This window comes from Serinus canaria, chromosome 2, assembly GCF_022539315.1.
Source record: "Serinus canaria isolate serCan28SL12 chromosome 2, serCan2020, whole genome shotgun sequence".
Lineage (NCBI taxonomy): Eukaryota > Metazoa > Chordata > Aves > Passeriformes > Fringillidae > Serinus > Serinus canaria.
The window spans coordinates 128,158,771-128,171,736 of NC_066315.1; the positions used below are offsets into that span (position 1 = coordinate 128,158,771).

General features: G+C 38.5%; 2 protein-coding genes across 2 annotated transcripts in view; both read right to left on the reverse strand.

Moving 5' to 3' along the window:
• The window catches only part of RAD54B (RAD54 homolog B), a 63,410-nt gene that overhangs the window by 34,338 nt on the left and 16,106 nt on the right, over window positions 1-12,966 (reverse strand). The gene's annotated exons all lie outside the window — the stretch shown is intronic.
• On the reverse strand, window positions 412-11,908 carry FSBP (fibrinogen silencer binding protein). The gene is made up of 2 exons (XM_009086874.4): window positions 10,749-11,908; window positions 412-6,400 (listed from the first exon to the last, which is right to left on the reverse strand). The coding sequence occupies exons 1-2, from the start codon at window positions 11,117-11,119 to the stop codon at window positions 5,875-5,877; spliced, it is 897 nt and encodes a 298-aa protein (XP_009085122.1). The 5' UTR covers window positions 11,120-11,908; the 3' UTR covers window positions 412-5,874.

The window sequence follows — 12,966 nt, forward strand, 5'->3', positions numbered from 1 at the left end:
TTTTCATAAGCACAGGGAAACTGGAACACTGCAAAGAAAAGATGATAAAAATTCAATATATGCAAAACAGAGCATTCTCCCTGCAATTTGCTGCACAGGAAAAAGATGAGTCATCAACAAACACATATATAGAACACATACACTCGAGGAGGTAACAGCATCAAGTAGCTTGGCCAAACTGACAGTAAATGCTACTAAGGTCATCTTGTCATGTACAACCTACTGCCAAAGCCTCCTCACAGTGCAAAGGAATGCAGACATTACTCGAGTGAAACCTGCAGAGCTTACAAGTCAGTTTTGTTTGGGGTGACTAACAGTGCAGCCTGAAAAAGATGCCATATTACAATGGAGAACACGGAAATAGCAATATAACATGCTGGTTTTAATCCTGTATCTCTGTTAGGTACCACAAGTAAAAGCTTTGACTTTACAAAATGGTGTTCTTTATAGTATCAACAAGTGGCCAATGGAAAATGTATCAGCAAACTGATGCTGAGTTATGATAAATTACTTCTTCCACATGACATATTCAGTGATTAACAACAAATACAACTCAACACTACTGTAATTTGTTATGCGATGCAATGAAGGACAAACAATATTGTAGCAACTAACCACAGGCAGCCCAACATCCCTTCTCTCCATCCCCAAACTAGATAAACACTTTGTCCAATTGCTTCTGCTAAATGAAAGCTAAAAAAAAGATTAAAACTCATTTATAAGTTGGTTTACTTATTTCAAGCATGTAGAAAGTTCCAAAGTTTGAAAATGTACATATTTTGAGAAAGTATTAGCAATACAGACAAGACTCTTTCAACAACACACAAAGCAAGCAAATGGCAACACAGAATACTGTAAACAAAATGACAGCCCTAACCAAACTGGGCCCTGAAGTAAACCAAATCTGGAGAGGCAATGTAAGTCAGTGGAATTGTTTTTTCATTATATTTATATGAAATTATGCTAATTATTGTGCCTAACTATAAACTAAACCCAAGTGCCAAAAGGGAATGACCAGGAAACAATGACTCCTTTTCAAAAAATATATAATTGCATGTGTAGAATACAAAAAAAACCCAGTAGCATTTTCCAAGTCTGCAGTTTTGTTCAAGAGCAAATAGAAATCATAAATTATGAGGAGTAGCTGCTGATTAAGTATTCAATTAAAATTATATTATATTCTTCTTGTGTGAGTAATACAGAGTCAAACAAGGTGTTATACTGCAGAGATATTTGGATGCATCAACAAAGCATTCTGTGTAATCACTGGGATAAAACAGAGTGAGAATCCCACAGCATGGAAGAAAGGTGGGGCAGTGGGGAATGCCAATGCCTACAGATGGCTCAGCTTTCCTTGGGCTGTCTGCTCCTCATCCACCTCCCCACATATGTGAATCAAAAGCAAGGTTTTCAACTATTTTACCACTAGGCAACTGTAGGTTTTACAAGTTAGTTAGTTAGTTAGTTAGCATTCAATGGAACTTCAGGAAACTGCATCTTTAGCATTTAATGGAAATTCATTTTGTTAGTTAGCATTCAATGGAACTTCAGGAAACTGCATCTTTAGCTGGAGAGAAACTTTACCCAGACAAATTGGATGCCATTCAAGAGCAAGCATCACTACACACAGGTTGACACTAAGGCAAATACTGTTGGTTTTAGCAAGAGTTAAAACACAGAAACAGAGGTCACAGAATTATTGAAATTTAGTCATGTATTACACAGACAGCTAACAGACATTGTTTTAACTACTATAAACAGCACCTTTTTTTTTTCTTTTTTTTCTTTTTTTAACTTTAAGACACAGGCAGTAAGATTTCTCAAATTATTTAAGACCTGGATATTGAAAACAGAATAACGGCCTTACTTGTTAGGAATACACACTGAGAAGCTGAACTTAATGCAATTTAATGCTAGAAGTGTTCTTTTTAGAGGCTTCCTTTTATTTTCATAAGCAAAATGGAAAAGTAATCAACATCTTAGGAAAACAATACTTTATCATCTTCTTTAGTAACAGTTTTATTGTTTTAGTGAAGTTAAAATTGACATGGGAGCATCCTAAAGCGCTTAAAAAAAAGATGTAGGAAATTTTAAAAGACAGCTTAGCCAGGCAGTCTGGGTAGCACAATTTCTTATTTCTTCCTCCCACTCAGAAACAACTGTCATTTAATTGTAAGGAACTTAATGGGTTTAACTATTGGAAATCAAGTCAGCACAAGTTTGCCCAAAGAAGACAGTATGCAAGCTCAAGTTTATCCATTTTCATTGCAGGGGGGGAAAAATCCCAAGTCAGAAAATGTGTAGAAGTATAAATGAAAGAAATAAATTTAAGCTAGTTAAATGGAAAATATTAGAAAACAGGGGTACCACAAGTACAATTAGCTACAAGCAATCTCTCCCAGTCTTGGAGTGTTCTCTCTTACCATTTTTACCTGATAAGAATTCTCATCTAAGGGAAGCATTCCACAGGAATCAAAAGCTTACAGGGGGGAGTAGGAACCAAAAAAGCAAGATAATTAGGTAGCAGCAGTGAAATTATAGACTGATTGCTAACCAGTTATTTGGATAAATGAAATTACACAAGATGCTATCACAATTATCACAAAGTTATCATAGGTACAATTTTTTTATTCTAATCCTACACATAAATCCATTAGATGTTTGGAATTAAGTTACTCCTACAGCCTGTTTATTGCAGTTATCTTAGTAGAAGGACATGAACATATGGTAGAAATTTGTCCTTGCCTAAAATTACTTTGCTTGTACTCTGTACATTATAAACATGCAGACAGGGAATGGCACTGCCAGATGTAGCAAAGGGAGTAAGAGGATAAGAATGAGGGTGAAGGAGGGAAGGGCTTCCTACCATCCCTTTCACACATGCTAGCACAGTATCATTTGCTGGAACAGAAAAAAATCATAGCATCTCATGGTCCAGAAGGACCAGCCACAGCTGTGGTGCATGTACCCAACATTAGGAATACATGGAAAAAAACAGGAACAGGCACGGAGAAGTGAGAAGTCTGACTCAGAAAGATAACCTGATACTGCAAAGCAGATGTGGAGTGGGAAAGAAATGCAAATCCACAAACACAGAGAGGTGTAAGATATAGTCAGCACCACACTGAACTGAGAGGGCAATATAATGGCACTGAAGGAGGAAACACTTCTCTAGTGAAAAGAAATAATCATCTCACTAGCAAAGGAAGGAGAGAGCTCCATGGGCACTCAAGAGATGTCTCCCCATATCCCAAGCTCCCCAAAAGTCAAAAGAAACAAAACTGAGAGCACAGCAAATGAGAAGCATGAGATCTCTGAACTAGAGGTGCTGCTTGCAGATAAGAACAAAAGTCTTCCACTAACAAGTGACACAAAGTCAGAACAATGAAACATGGAAGAACACCGACTATAAGCGCATTTTATTTCTTCACTCATTTGCATCCTTCCCTTTCCAACATCAAGAACACAAGGGAGACTTTGCTCTATGCAGGGTCCTATTTTTGCAACAAATTTGCCTGCCAGTTGAGAAAAGACTATAAGCTTTCCAAGACTGAAAAATCCTCTAGTTCTAGTCATTGAAATAAAAATACCATGCTAGTAGAAACTCTTTTCATATAGCAACAGAAGAAAACATCCTAAAGTCTCCAGAGCATTTTGATGGCCAGTGTTAAGAGTACCTATAATTCAAAACCACTGCAAGACAATGAGCCATATGGGAATTATTTTGTGAACTGTTAAAAACTTGCTCATTTGCATACGATATAAGAAAAGAAACTAGAAATTAATTCCTTACCACTAGAAACCAGAATTCTGATTTTCAACTGAAAGAATAAGATCATACATTTCCAAATTACAAGACAAGTACAGATAATTTAGTGCTGTTTCCATTTCTGAGAAGCAGAACAAATAAAATCTATATTTATTTATAAAAGTCAGCATTTTGATTCTTGTAAACTCGGAGAAGTATCTCCTTGAAGCATTTCCAGCTACACGAAAACAGATCAATGTCCCTGAACTAAGAAACACAGCAGAAAGCCAAGGACTGTACTGGAACAAAGGCCACTTATCCAGGCATCATCATTTTCAGTACACACAAAAATTCCCAGAATACTTACAGTACTCTCTTCTCAAGAAAACAACTGAAAAAGTTTTGAGGAACTCCAGATTGTCAAGACCTGTTTTCACTGTTCTATAGCATTCCTCAGTTTATAAATAAAAGACTTGCTTCCCTTTATTTTTCCTACCTGAAACTTGTTAAAGTTATCCTGGGCAGTGACAGTAAAGATTATTATATCACAAAATTTAACTACAATTCTTTAATCTCCATTAGCTCCTCAAGTACACTTACATGCTTCCAGTCTTCAGTTTTCACTAGGTACCTACCCCTGTGGTATCTGATTTACTCAGAAGAGTAACAAGGTGTGAGGCTTACCTCATTAGAGAGTCTGCTGATGCAGACCACTACCCCATGCTTGCATGCAGAGGTTTGTGGGAGTGGAGAAAGAAACAAATTTTGGAAAACAGTGATGACAGGGGTGAGGAAGAAATAGCCTCTTTCCTATTGCTTTTGTTCATTCTGTTGTTGGGGCCCTCTGAAATAGGAGGCACCAGAGGAATTACATTTTCTTTGTTCTGTCTTTTTCCTTGATGCTGTCCTTCATTTCCTTTTCTTACTGTAAAGGTTAGAGGAAGGGGAAAGCATTGTTACAGGGAATAAGGAGCCAGAGGTCTAAGGCAGCTGTGGATCTATTCACAAGAGGCAGGAGACTAAGAATTATGAAGAAATTAATCATCTGGGACTGATATTTTTCATGTATTTTTCTTCCAGTTATTAAAATTGATCATAACTACAGAGGAAACAGCTGCTACCAGGACAGACAGAAGAATCAATTTTGTTTTCATTTGGGGCTTTTTATTTGAAACTAATGGAAAGATCGGAACAACAGGATCTATAAAAGGGACCCAGAATAATACAATCTTCTGTTGATTTCAAGTCACATGTTACTTACATACAGAAACTATTTTATTTCAGTAGCTTATAGTCAGAGTGATATTGATCAAAGGCACCTGCAACTGTCTTGGTTGCACATGCACTGCAGTAATTATGCATGCAAATGAGCAAAGTAGATATTTATGTGGCTGATCACCAGTATAATTACTATAACTGAATACACAATCATGGTAACTGTACACACAAATTACACATGCATGCAGCTTTAAAAACCAAGTGTTGCATTCATTGTCTCTATTTTGATAACATCCTATGGAAACACTTCTCCACTGGAAACAGTTAAAAAGTATTAATTTTAAAAAGATGCACATTTATTCAACTGTCTACTGAACATTAAAAAAATATAACAATCCAGTAATTTTGTTTTCCAAGCTGATATATCAGCAAAATGTCACTACTGTCATAAGATTTACCAACTTTAAAAGAATAAAACATTTAAACATGGCCTCTTATTTCACCTTCTTATATGCATTTATTTACCTGCAACTTCATTAAGATATTAAAGGTGATTATTTGAAAAATAATGACCATAATTTTTAACCAAGAACTGAAAAATAATGACCAAAATTTTTAACAAGAACTGAATTAAATTTCCATTAGCTCATCACAACTCTAGAGATAAGTGGAAATATTTTTTAAGTTTGGATTTTTATCAATCTAATTACTTAAAAGTGGATTTGACTATACTTTAGACCAGAAAAGTTGGTGCATTCAAACCCATAAGAGATATTTTTCTAAGGTACTTAAACAACGTATGCTTTCATGTCTCAAGCCCAGATTTTGATCCATACATATTGACATAAGAAACAATTTTGCATTTATTATTAAGTATTTCAAAGAATATGACAGAAGTAATAAAACATTTAGATATTGCTGTATTCTGGCAGATCACGACGTAGTCGTATTGCCTTCAGCTTCTCTACTTTGATTTTTGTTCGCAACAGTTCTTCTTCCAGTTGCTGCTTTCTTTTCAAACCATCCCTTTTTTCTTGGACATAAAGACCAATTTTTCTTTGGTTTTCTAATATTATTTGATGCTCCTCTTTCAGCATTTGTAACATCTGTGGGTCATAACCACACATTGGTCTAAAGCGTTCTCCAACCTCAAGCCTAAAAAACTCATCTCTTCTTGGTACAGGGGAAGGAGACATCATCACTCTCATATCAACTGAAGACACCGATGTTGAAGGAGACCTTTCCATAATGTGCACCAGCTGGTGTTCTTCCTCTTGCTCTAAGTTCTCATTTTGCTGTGAGTCTATAATCAGAGAAGGAGGAGGTTTGACATCCTCTTCCGACTGCAAGTCCATCATGACTGTCGCAGGATGGTGATCCAACATTGCCTGTGGTGAACTGGTACCAGCAATTGTTTCTTTATCGATACTAGCACTAGAACACACAAAATCATATTTAAATAATCCATTAAAAACTATTTTTAAAGGCATAGCTGTAAGTAACCAAAGCTTCATTTGAATACAACTCTGCTATCTATGCCCGGGACTCTATTACCTGAACACCACTTGTATCCCTCTTTCTACCACACTGACACAGCCCTGTCTTACTCAGATTTTATTGCTCTGAAGACAATACCGAAAATAGAGAACTTGTCTGGTAGGCCCCTATGGCACTGAAGAAGCAAAAAGGGGTATTAACAACAAATGAAAATATATTAAAAAAAAAAAAAAAGCAGCACCAAGTCATGCAAGTAACAGAGGAAAAAGTTTATATAATATGAAAGGTGACTTTAAAAGGACATTAATTTAGATGGAGTGGACTATGACAGAAACATTTCTATCTCCCAAACTTATTTGTCTCCCCCTACTTTAATGTGCTCCCTGTTTCTGATTCATGCACCTAGTACTTGGGAGTTTTTTTCAACATAAAATAATCACTAAATAAAATTACACAAAGAGCCTTGGGAGAAGAAACCAGAGCCTAAAAGACCTAAAAGACAACCCTTGCCAGCAGATCTGGGAACCAATCCTTGCTACTTTTCTTTGAATCATCCATCTTAATATTTCTTCTGAAGCTTCAAGACACAGAAATGTTTCCATTAAGGACAGCCTATAGTTCTGTGCATTTCTTTTTTAAAGAACAACACCCACTTGACTCATCTGTCTTTGTGTAAATCCCTGAGTCAGCAGCATCTCAAATCATGATTTGGCATTGCATTGGCTTTGATGATAATGGTTCAAGCTGTTCCTGACACTTGTCTACCATCAGTTGTGTTTGAAACCCTACACTTCTGCACATCACTCCTTTATTCAGGTAATGCTTTTTTAAGCCAGATCAGCTTCTTGATCTATTACTGTACAGATCTACAAAGAATACTTGCAGCATGACTGGGATGGCAGTATAGAGTTACATGGGAACACGAATATATTAACTTGGGATTGACAGCCAAGTCAGCGCACTCTCATGGCCAGGACGTTCTAAAACAGAGGCTATAACTGGTGGTTGCAGACTCAAAACATCTCTGAACCTTTCAAAAACTGCTGCTAGCAGTCAAAGGCAGCAAGTGGATCCATGGTTAACATAATGTTCACAGATGCTCCTCAGTCCTGGAGGACTTGAGTCACCTTCTTAAATCTGGGGGTGAGCAATGGAGTTTTTCTACACCTTAAAATGCCTTCAAAGCCCTACAAGCCACACACTGAGAAACTATCTGATTGTTAAAACACCATCCTGGTTTGTAAGAGATGTGGGTTCAAATTCCCAGAAGCAAAGAAGAAATGTAATTTATACATCCTGTTCTCACACAAATGCACTACCTACTTAATGAAAAGGTAGTATGATCCTAACCTCTGGTTCTCCCATGGTCTTCAAAACTCTGGGTTTAAAAATAAATTAGCAATCATAGCTGCAATTTCTGAAGGACCCTGACCTAGCCTGCCATCCATTAACATGAAAATGCATTTTCTATAATAAAAGCATGAAAGTTTCTCAATACTCAGTTGCAAAAAGGCCCATCAGGGTCAGAGCAATATTTTTTCCAAAAATAAAGCCTGTCAACCACACAAACTATTTAAACTTAAAATTCTTTAAAAACTACTGTCCATTTGAAGCAGGTATTGAAAACTGACCTTTCATTAATCCCCTGCAGAAAAAACCAAGATAATCTTAATTCTATTGACTGTTACCTGAGCTGCCTACAGAGTATCAATTATATCACCTTACTCCCTTCTACCTCACGCCACAAAGTTTCACTTTTTCCTACATGCTTCTTTCTCACATTGTTTTAGTCCTCTCGGCATTGGAAGCATTATCCTGCACACAAATTTTCACTTGTTTTCCCCTGTGCTGAGTGTAATTCTGAGTTTTCCCCCTATCCACAACCACAGCTTCTAATAAAGCTTCTCTCCTTCTTATTTGCTGGCTCCTGGCCAGCTTCTAGCCTGAGAAAAGTGGAAACAACCAGCAGGAGAAGCAGGTCATTCTGACAAAAGGAAATGGAGAGAGAGCAGAAAGAGAAAGTAAGAGAGGTTAAACAGAAGAAAGAAAGGTGAGATTTTGTGTAGCATAGACTAAAGCCTCTAAACAGTGGAAAAAAATCCAGCTCTTAATAGTGTAATCCACAGAGAACTAGAAATATTACCAGATCTTCAGGTAACTCTGATGAGGCTTGGTTTTTTTGGGGTTTTTGGTTTTGTGTGTTTTTTTTTGTTTGTTTGTTTTTTGTTTTTTTTTTTTTTTGGTTGGTTTTTTTTTTTTTTTCCCTTAGTCAGGCTCTTAAGTGGAAAACAATTAGACAGCAAGAGAGAAAGAAGGAATTGAGAAACAAAAGAGCTGCCTGTATGGTGGTTACTAATGTTGTTTCTGACAACTTGACTGAAAGAAAGACAAACAACAGTTACCACAATTGGGGCATGGTGTTTATAACCCTGCAGGCACCCATGATTCACCAGGTTTCATTTAATCAGAGCGAGCTAGAAATTCCTTAAAGGTGCGATTAAGAACTTGGGCTCGTTATAAGTCATATTTCCCTCCTCCAAAACCTAAGTCATATCCTGGTGAGTTAAAAACCAACACTGGGTTTATAAAATTAGAATAAAATGCAACTCAGAGAGCTATCAAATAATTATGTATTTTGGCAGGGAAAAAAATAATCTTGTAAATTATGTTCTTTTCCTTCAGCCCACAGTGTAGTGGCTGTTCCCAGGAACAACCATTTTGGGTAAGCAGTAATCAAATCAGTGTTCCCAGACCCATTAAAAACTGCAAAAATTGTTTACAGGAGACAAACTATGGAGATCATTAGCTCTTAATCATTCACTAAAAGCATCAGTGCTTTTTATAAGCTGATCTACAAACTAAAGTTCTCACACTATAGTTTTTTCCCCCTCCTTACAAAAAGTTGGTAGTCAAGACACTGCAACCTTTATTAGTGCAATTAAAAGCCTCATTTTGTTCCAGAGAATTCTTTGGAATGGTTCCTCCAGGGGCATTCATCAGGAGCAGCAGCACAGTCCAGTTGCTTTAGACTTCTTTACGCAAAGGACCCACAACAGAATATTTTTAGAGCATCTGGCATGTTGGGATTTAGACAATTGTTACCATTCAGTTCAGCCAGTGGCACCATGAATCCAATTCAGCGAGTGTGCGCATGCCAGCTTTTCTTAGAGTGTTACGCTGCTGCACTCACTATCAGTATATCTGATTAAAATACGGAAAGTTCGCTTCCCATTAATCTGCTTGGGAAAATAAGAAAAATCAGAGCTTTCTCAAGGTTGCTGGGCAGTTATTTGACTTCCCTCCCCCACTCCCTAGCTTAGTTTTTGTATCTGGAGGAACCAAAATCCGACCCAAGCATTTTTTGATCCCTCAAGGACCAATACAGAACCAGCAGAGTGTTGCAAGTCAGATATGAGGGGCATTAGCCAGCTGTGGGAGAAAGCCTGCACAGTGCCTGCCTGTATTATGTCTGGCTCAAATCTAGACAGTGTGTCTCACTTTACTGAGCAGTAAAAAAAAGAAACCTTGCAAAAAAAAAAAAAAAAAAAAAAAAAAAAAAGAAAACTTCTAGTGCTGTACCTCTCAGTTTCTCTCTGTATTTAAACTATCTCACATACGACACAGAACTGCTCGGAGTTTAGACTGCAATTAGCTTTGCTCCAGCTTCAGGGAACCATCGTCAGTACAAGAAAAGTATAATTTAAAAAAACATTTGCACTCACAAAGGCACTGCAGTGTGGAGAACCAATTTTTTTTTTCCTTTAAAGGGTTGGGATTAGCTAAAACATAACATGCAAACACCAAAGTAAATGAGAGAAAAAAGGTGAATAAGGTTTCTTAACTCTGTGAACTAACTTTATTAAAAATCCTATATAAACTGGTAACAGTTCCATATGTTGCAAAATGACTGCAGTATTACCTTAAATGGAGGAGAATAGCCATCACTTTGCCAGTGTTTGAATAATCTGCCTATTAAAAGGTAGGGGAGGGGTAGAGGTTGGAGCTACTATTTCTCTTTGATTCTCTCTTAACCCTCACTTTCCAGAGTATGACAAAGACTCTGAAACAAGCTTTGAAAGAGCTGAAAAAAAATGAATGCAATGCTAAGTCAACATAAAGCTTCTCATAAAACAACAGCAGTATTATTTTTGTCATTGCTCCTCATTTGGGCATTTTCTCTGATAAACACTTCCTTTAGGTGCCTGACCACAAGCAAAAGCATTACAAAGTAGATAGGAGGCGCCATAATTTTCATTCAGTAACAAAATAAAAAGAATTGTCTCACCTTTGAACACCGCTCCTGTCTCTTAAACACACATTGGAAATCTGTGGAATCATTTCCACAACTTTCTTGGTTGGCTCGGAAATGCTGCTTTTACAATCTGAGTGAGTCTCCTTTTGCTGCAATAGCTCCTGTTTGGCATATTCTTTGAGCCTCTTGTACAGCGTGCGCAGGCCCTGTGCAGTACGAGGAGGGCGATCTACTCCGATGGCATTGTAGTTATCAGCTATAATATCCCAGCATTTGTTTTTTTCCACTATTACAGAATGCTTATTGGTATGTTCCTCGAGAATTTTAACATACGGCTTCACGAGTTTTAGCAAATCGAGCTTTTCAGATAAGGTAAAATTAGAAGATCTGGCCTTCCCAACCATTGTTATCTTTGAATTAAGGAAGCCGTTCCTGGAGCCACCATGCAGTCCCTAGCTCTGCTCAGCTCTTTTTCACAAACAGAAAAAGATCAGGCTTAACTAGGCTAGTCTCATTTAGGCCCACGCCTACAAGGGAGGGTTTATTAAAATTCCTTCAGCTTAAGCTGACGCAGGTTCAGGAAATCTGCTTAAGCCAAGCCTGACCTACATAAGGCTTCAGACTGAAGAAGGCGAGAAGAAACAAGCAAAATACACTTTTGTATGAAGAGACCAGACATATGCAGGATTTAAAAACATAAAGGTTTAAAGATTAGCACGTTACCCAGCTAAAAATTACCTAATTTAGCTGGAGTAACAAGCTCTGACACATCTCCCAGCTCCCTCACACAATCTCAAACTGAAACCGTGCTGGAGATGATTTTACGTGTAACGACGTCCCCCCCAAAAAAGCAACAATTGCTTTGTGCGAGGCAGGGCGCGTTACGGGGAGCGGGAGGCGAGAGGCGGCGGCGCGTGTGGAGAGAGCCCCGGCAGAGCCCCCGGCGCCATTTGCATAGAGCTGGTCCTGCTGTCAGTCACTGCGGGGCGGCATCTCCCCCAGCCGGCTGGTTACGCTCGGGCTTCGCCGCAAAGCTCGGCTTCTCCCGCACTTGGCAGCCGGCGACAGCCACCGGCACGGGGGCTTCTTAAAGAGCCCGCTGCGCTCCCCGGCCGAGCTCCGGCGCCGGAGGAGCGGCACGAACGCCTCGGTGCGAGCGGGCCCCGAGCGCCGCCGCGCTGGCCCTGAGGCGGCTCCCGGGCGAACCCCGGCTTCGCCCCTCGGCCGGGGCTGCGAGCCGGCACCGCAAGGGCTGGCCCTGCCCGCGGTCGTGACAGATTACCGAGTGCGTTACAGGGTGTGGATACTGGGGTTTTCATAATATCCACCGGCAAACAACTGACTTTTATTATATTTATCCAGGCGTTTTTTCAGGATAAAAAAAAAACCCTGATTTTTATTAACAAGATATGCCTCCATTCCTAATGTTTGCTCAACAACGTATCACCTTAAAGCAAACCTTCACATAAAAACGCATGCAAGGCTTTAAATTTCTGTGGTCTAAACTAAAGCAACAAATTGGAGAAAGAGAAAACCCAGTAGATAGAAGAAAAGGTGTTCTCAAGTACAAAAAGCAAAAACTAAGTTTGAAAAATGACGTACTCCACTGAAAGCGTCCAGAGGGTGGAAACAAACACCACTTGAGATAGTGGCAACAGCTTCCTAAGCTTAACATGTCCAGCCTTGAAAACAAGGGAGCCTAGAAGCAGGGGGAAGGAAAGAGAAATAATTATAGCTTGAAATATCCTAAGGCTATAAAGATCTAGGTATAAACTTGTTTGCTCTAAGGGGAAAAATCCCAAAGCAGACACAAGCCTCATTCAAAACAAGAAATTTGCACTAAACAAAGGGAGACTTTTAACTGCTAAAAATCAATTAGCATTTAGAATAACAAGCACTTTTGGAACCATTTCTAAGAGTTGGCTTGTCAGTACCACCTAACAAAATTGCGACCAGTCCACTTCGCTGGCATTGCTTTCAAGCCAAGATTAAATAAAGCATTTTATAGTCTGAAACTTATTACACTTAAATTTGAGAAACAAAATACTGTTGTGGTTAGAAGCACTGTATGGAAACCATAACTTATAAACACCTAATCCTTTCCTATTTCCCCTCACTTTGCACTTTACTAATATTAAGAATATAAAGCTGGTGGTTAGAGTTTTGGGGGTTTTTAATTTATGTTCTTAGCTGTTCTTCAGGAACTGAACAAAAATTGGATGTGCTTCACGTAGTCAGACTCTGGCAGTAT

Excerpts from the sequence above, each read along its gene's own strand:
- FSBP (XM_009086874.4), bottom strand. The coding sequence starts at position 11,119 with ATGGTTGGGAAGGCCAGATCTTCTAATTTTACCTTATCTGAAAAGCTC. Across the intron at positions 6,401-10,748 it reads GACAGGAGCGGTGTTCAAAG|TGCTAGTATCGATAAAGAAA; the intron begins GTGAGACAATTC and ends TGTGTGTTCTAG.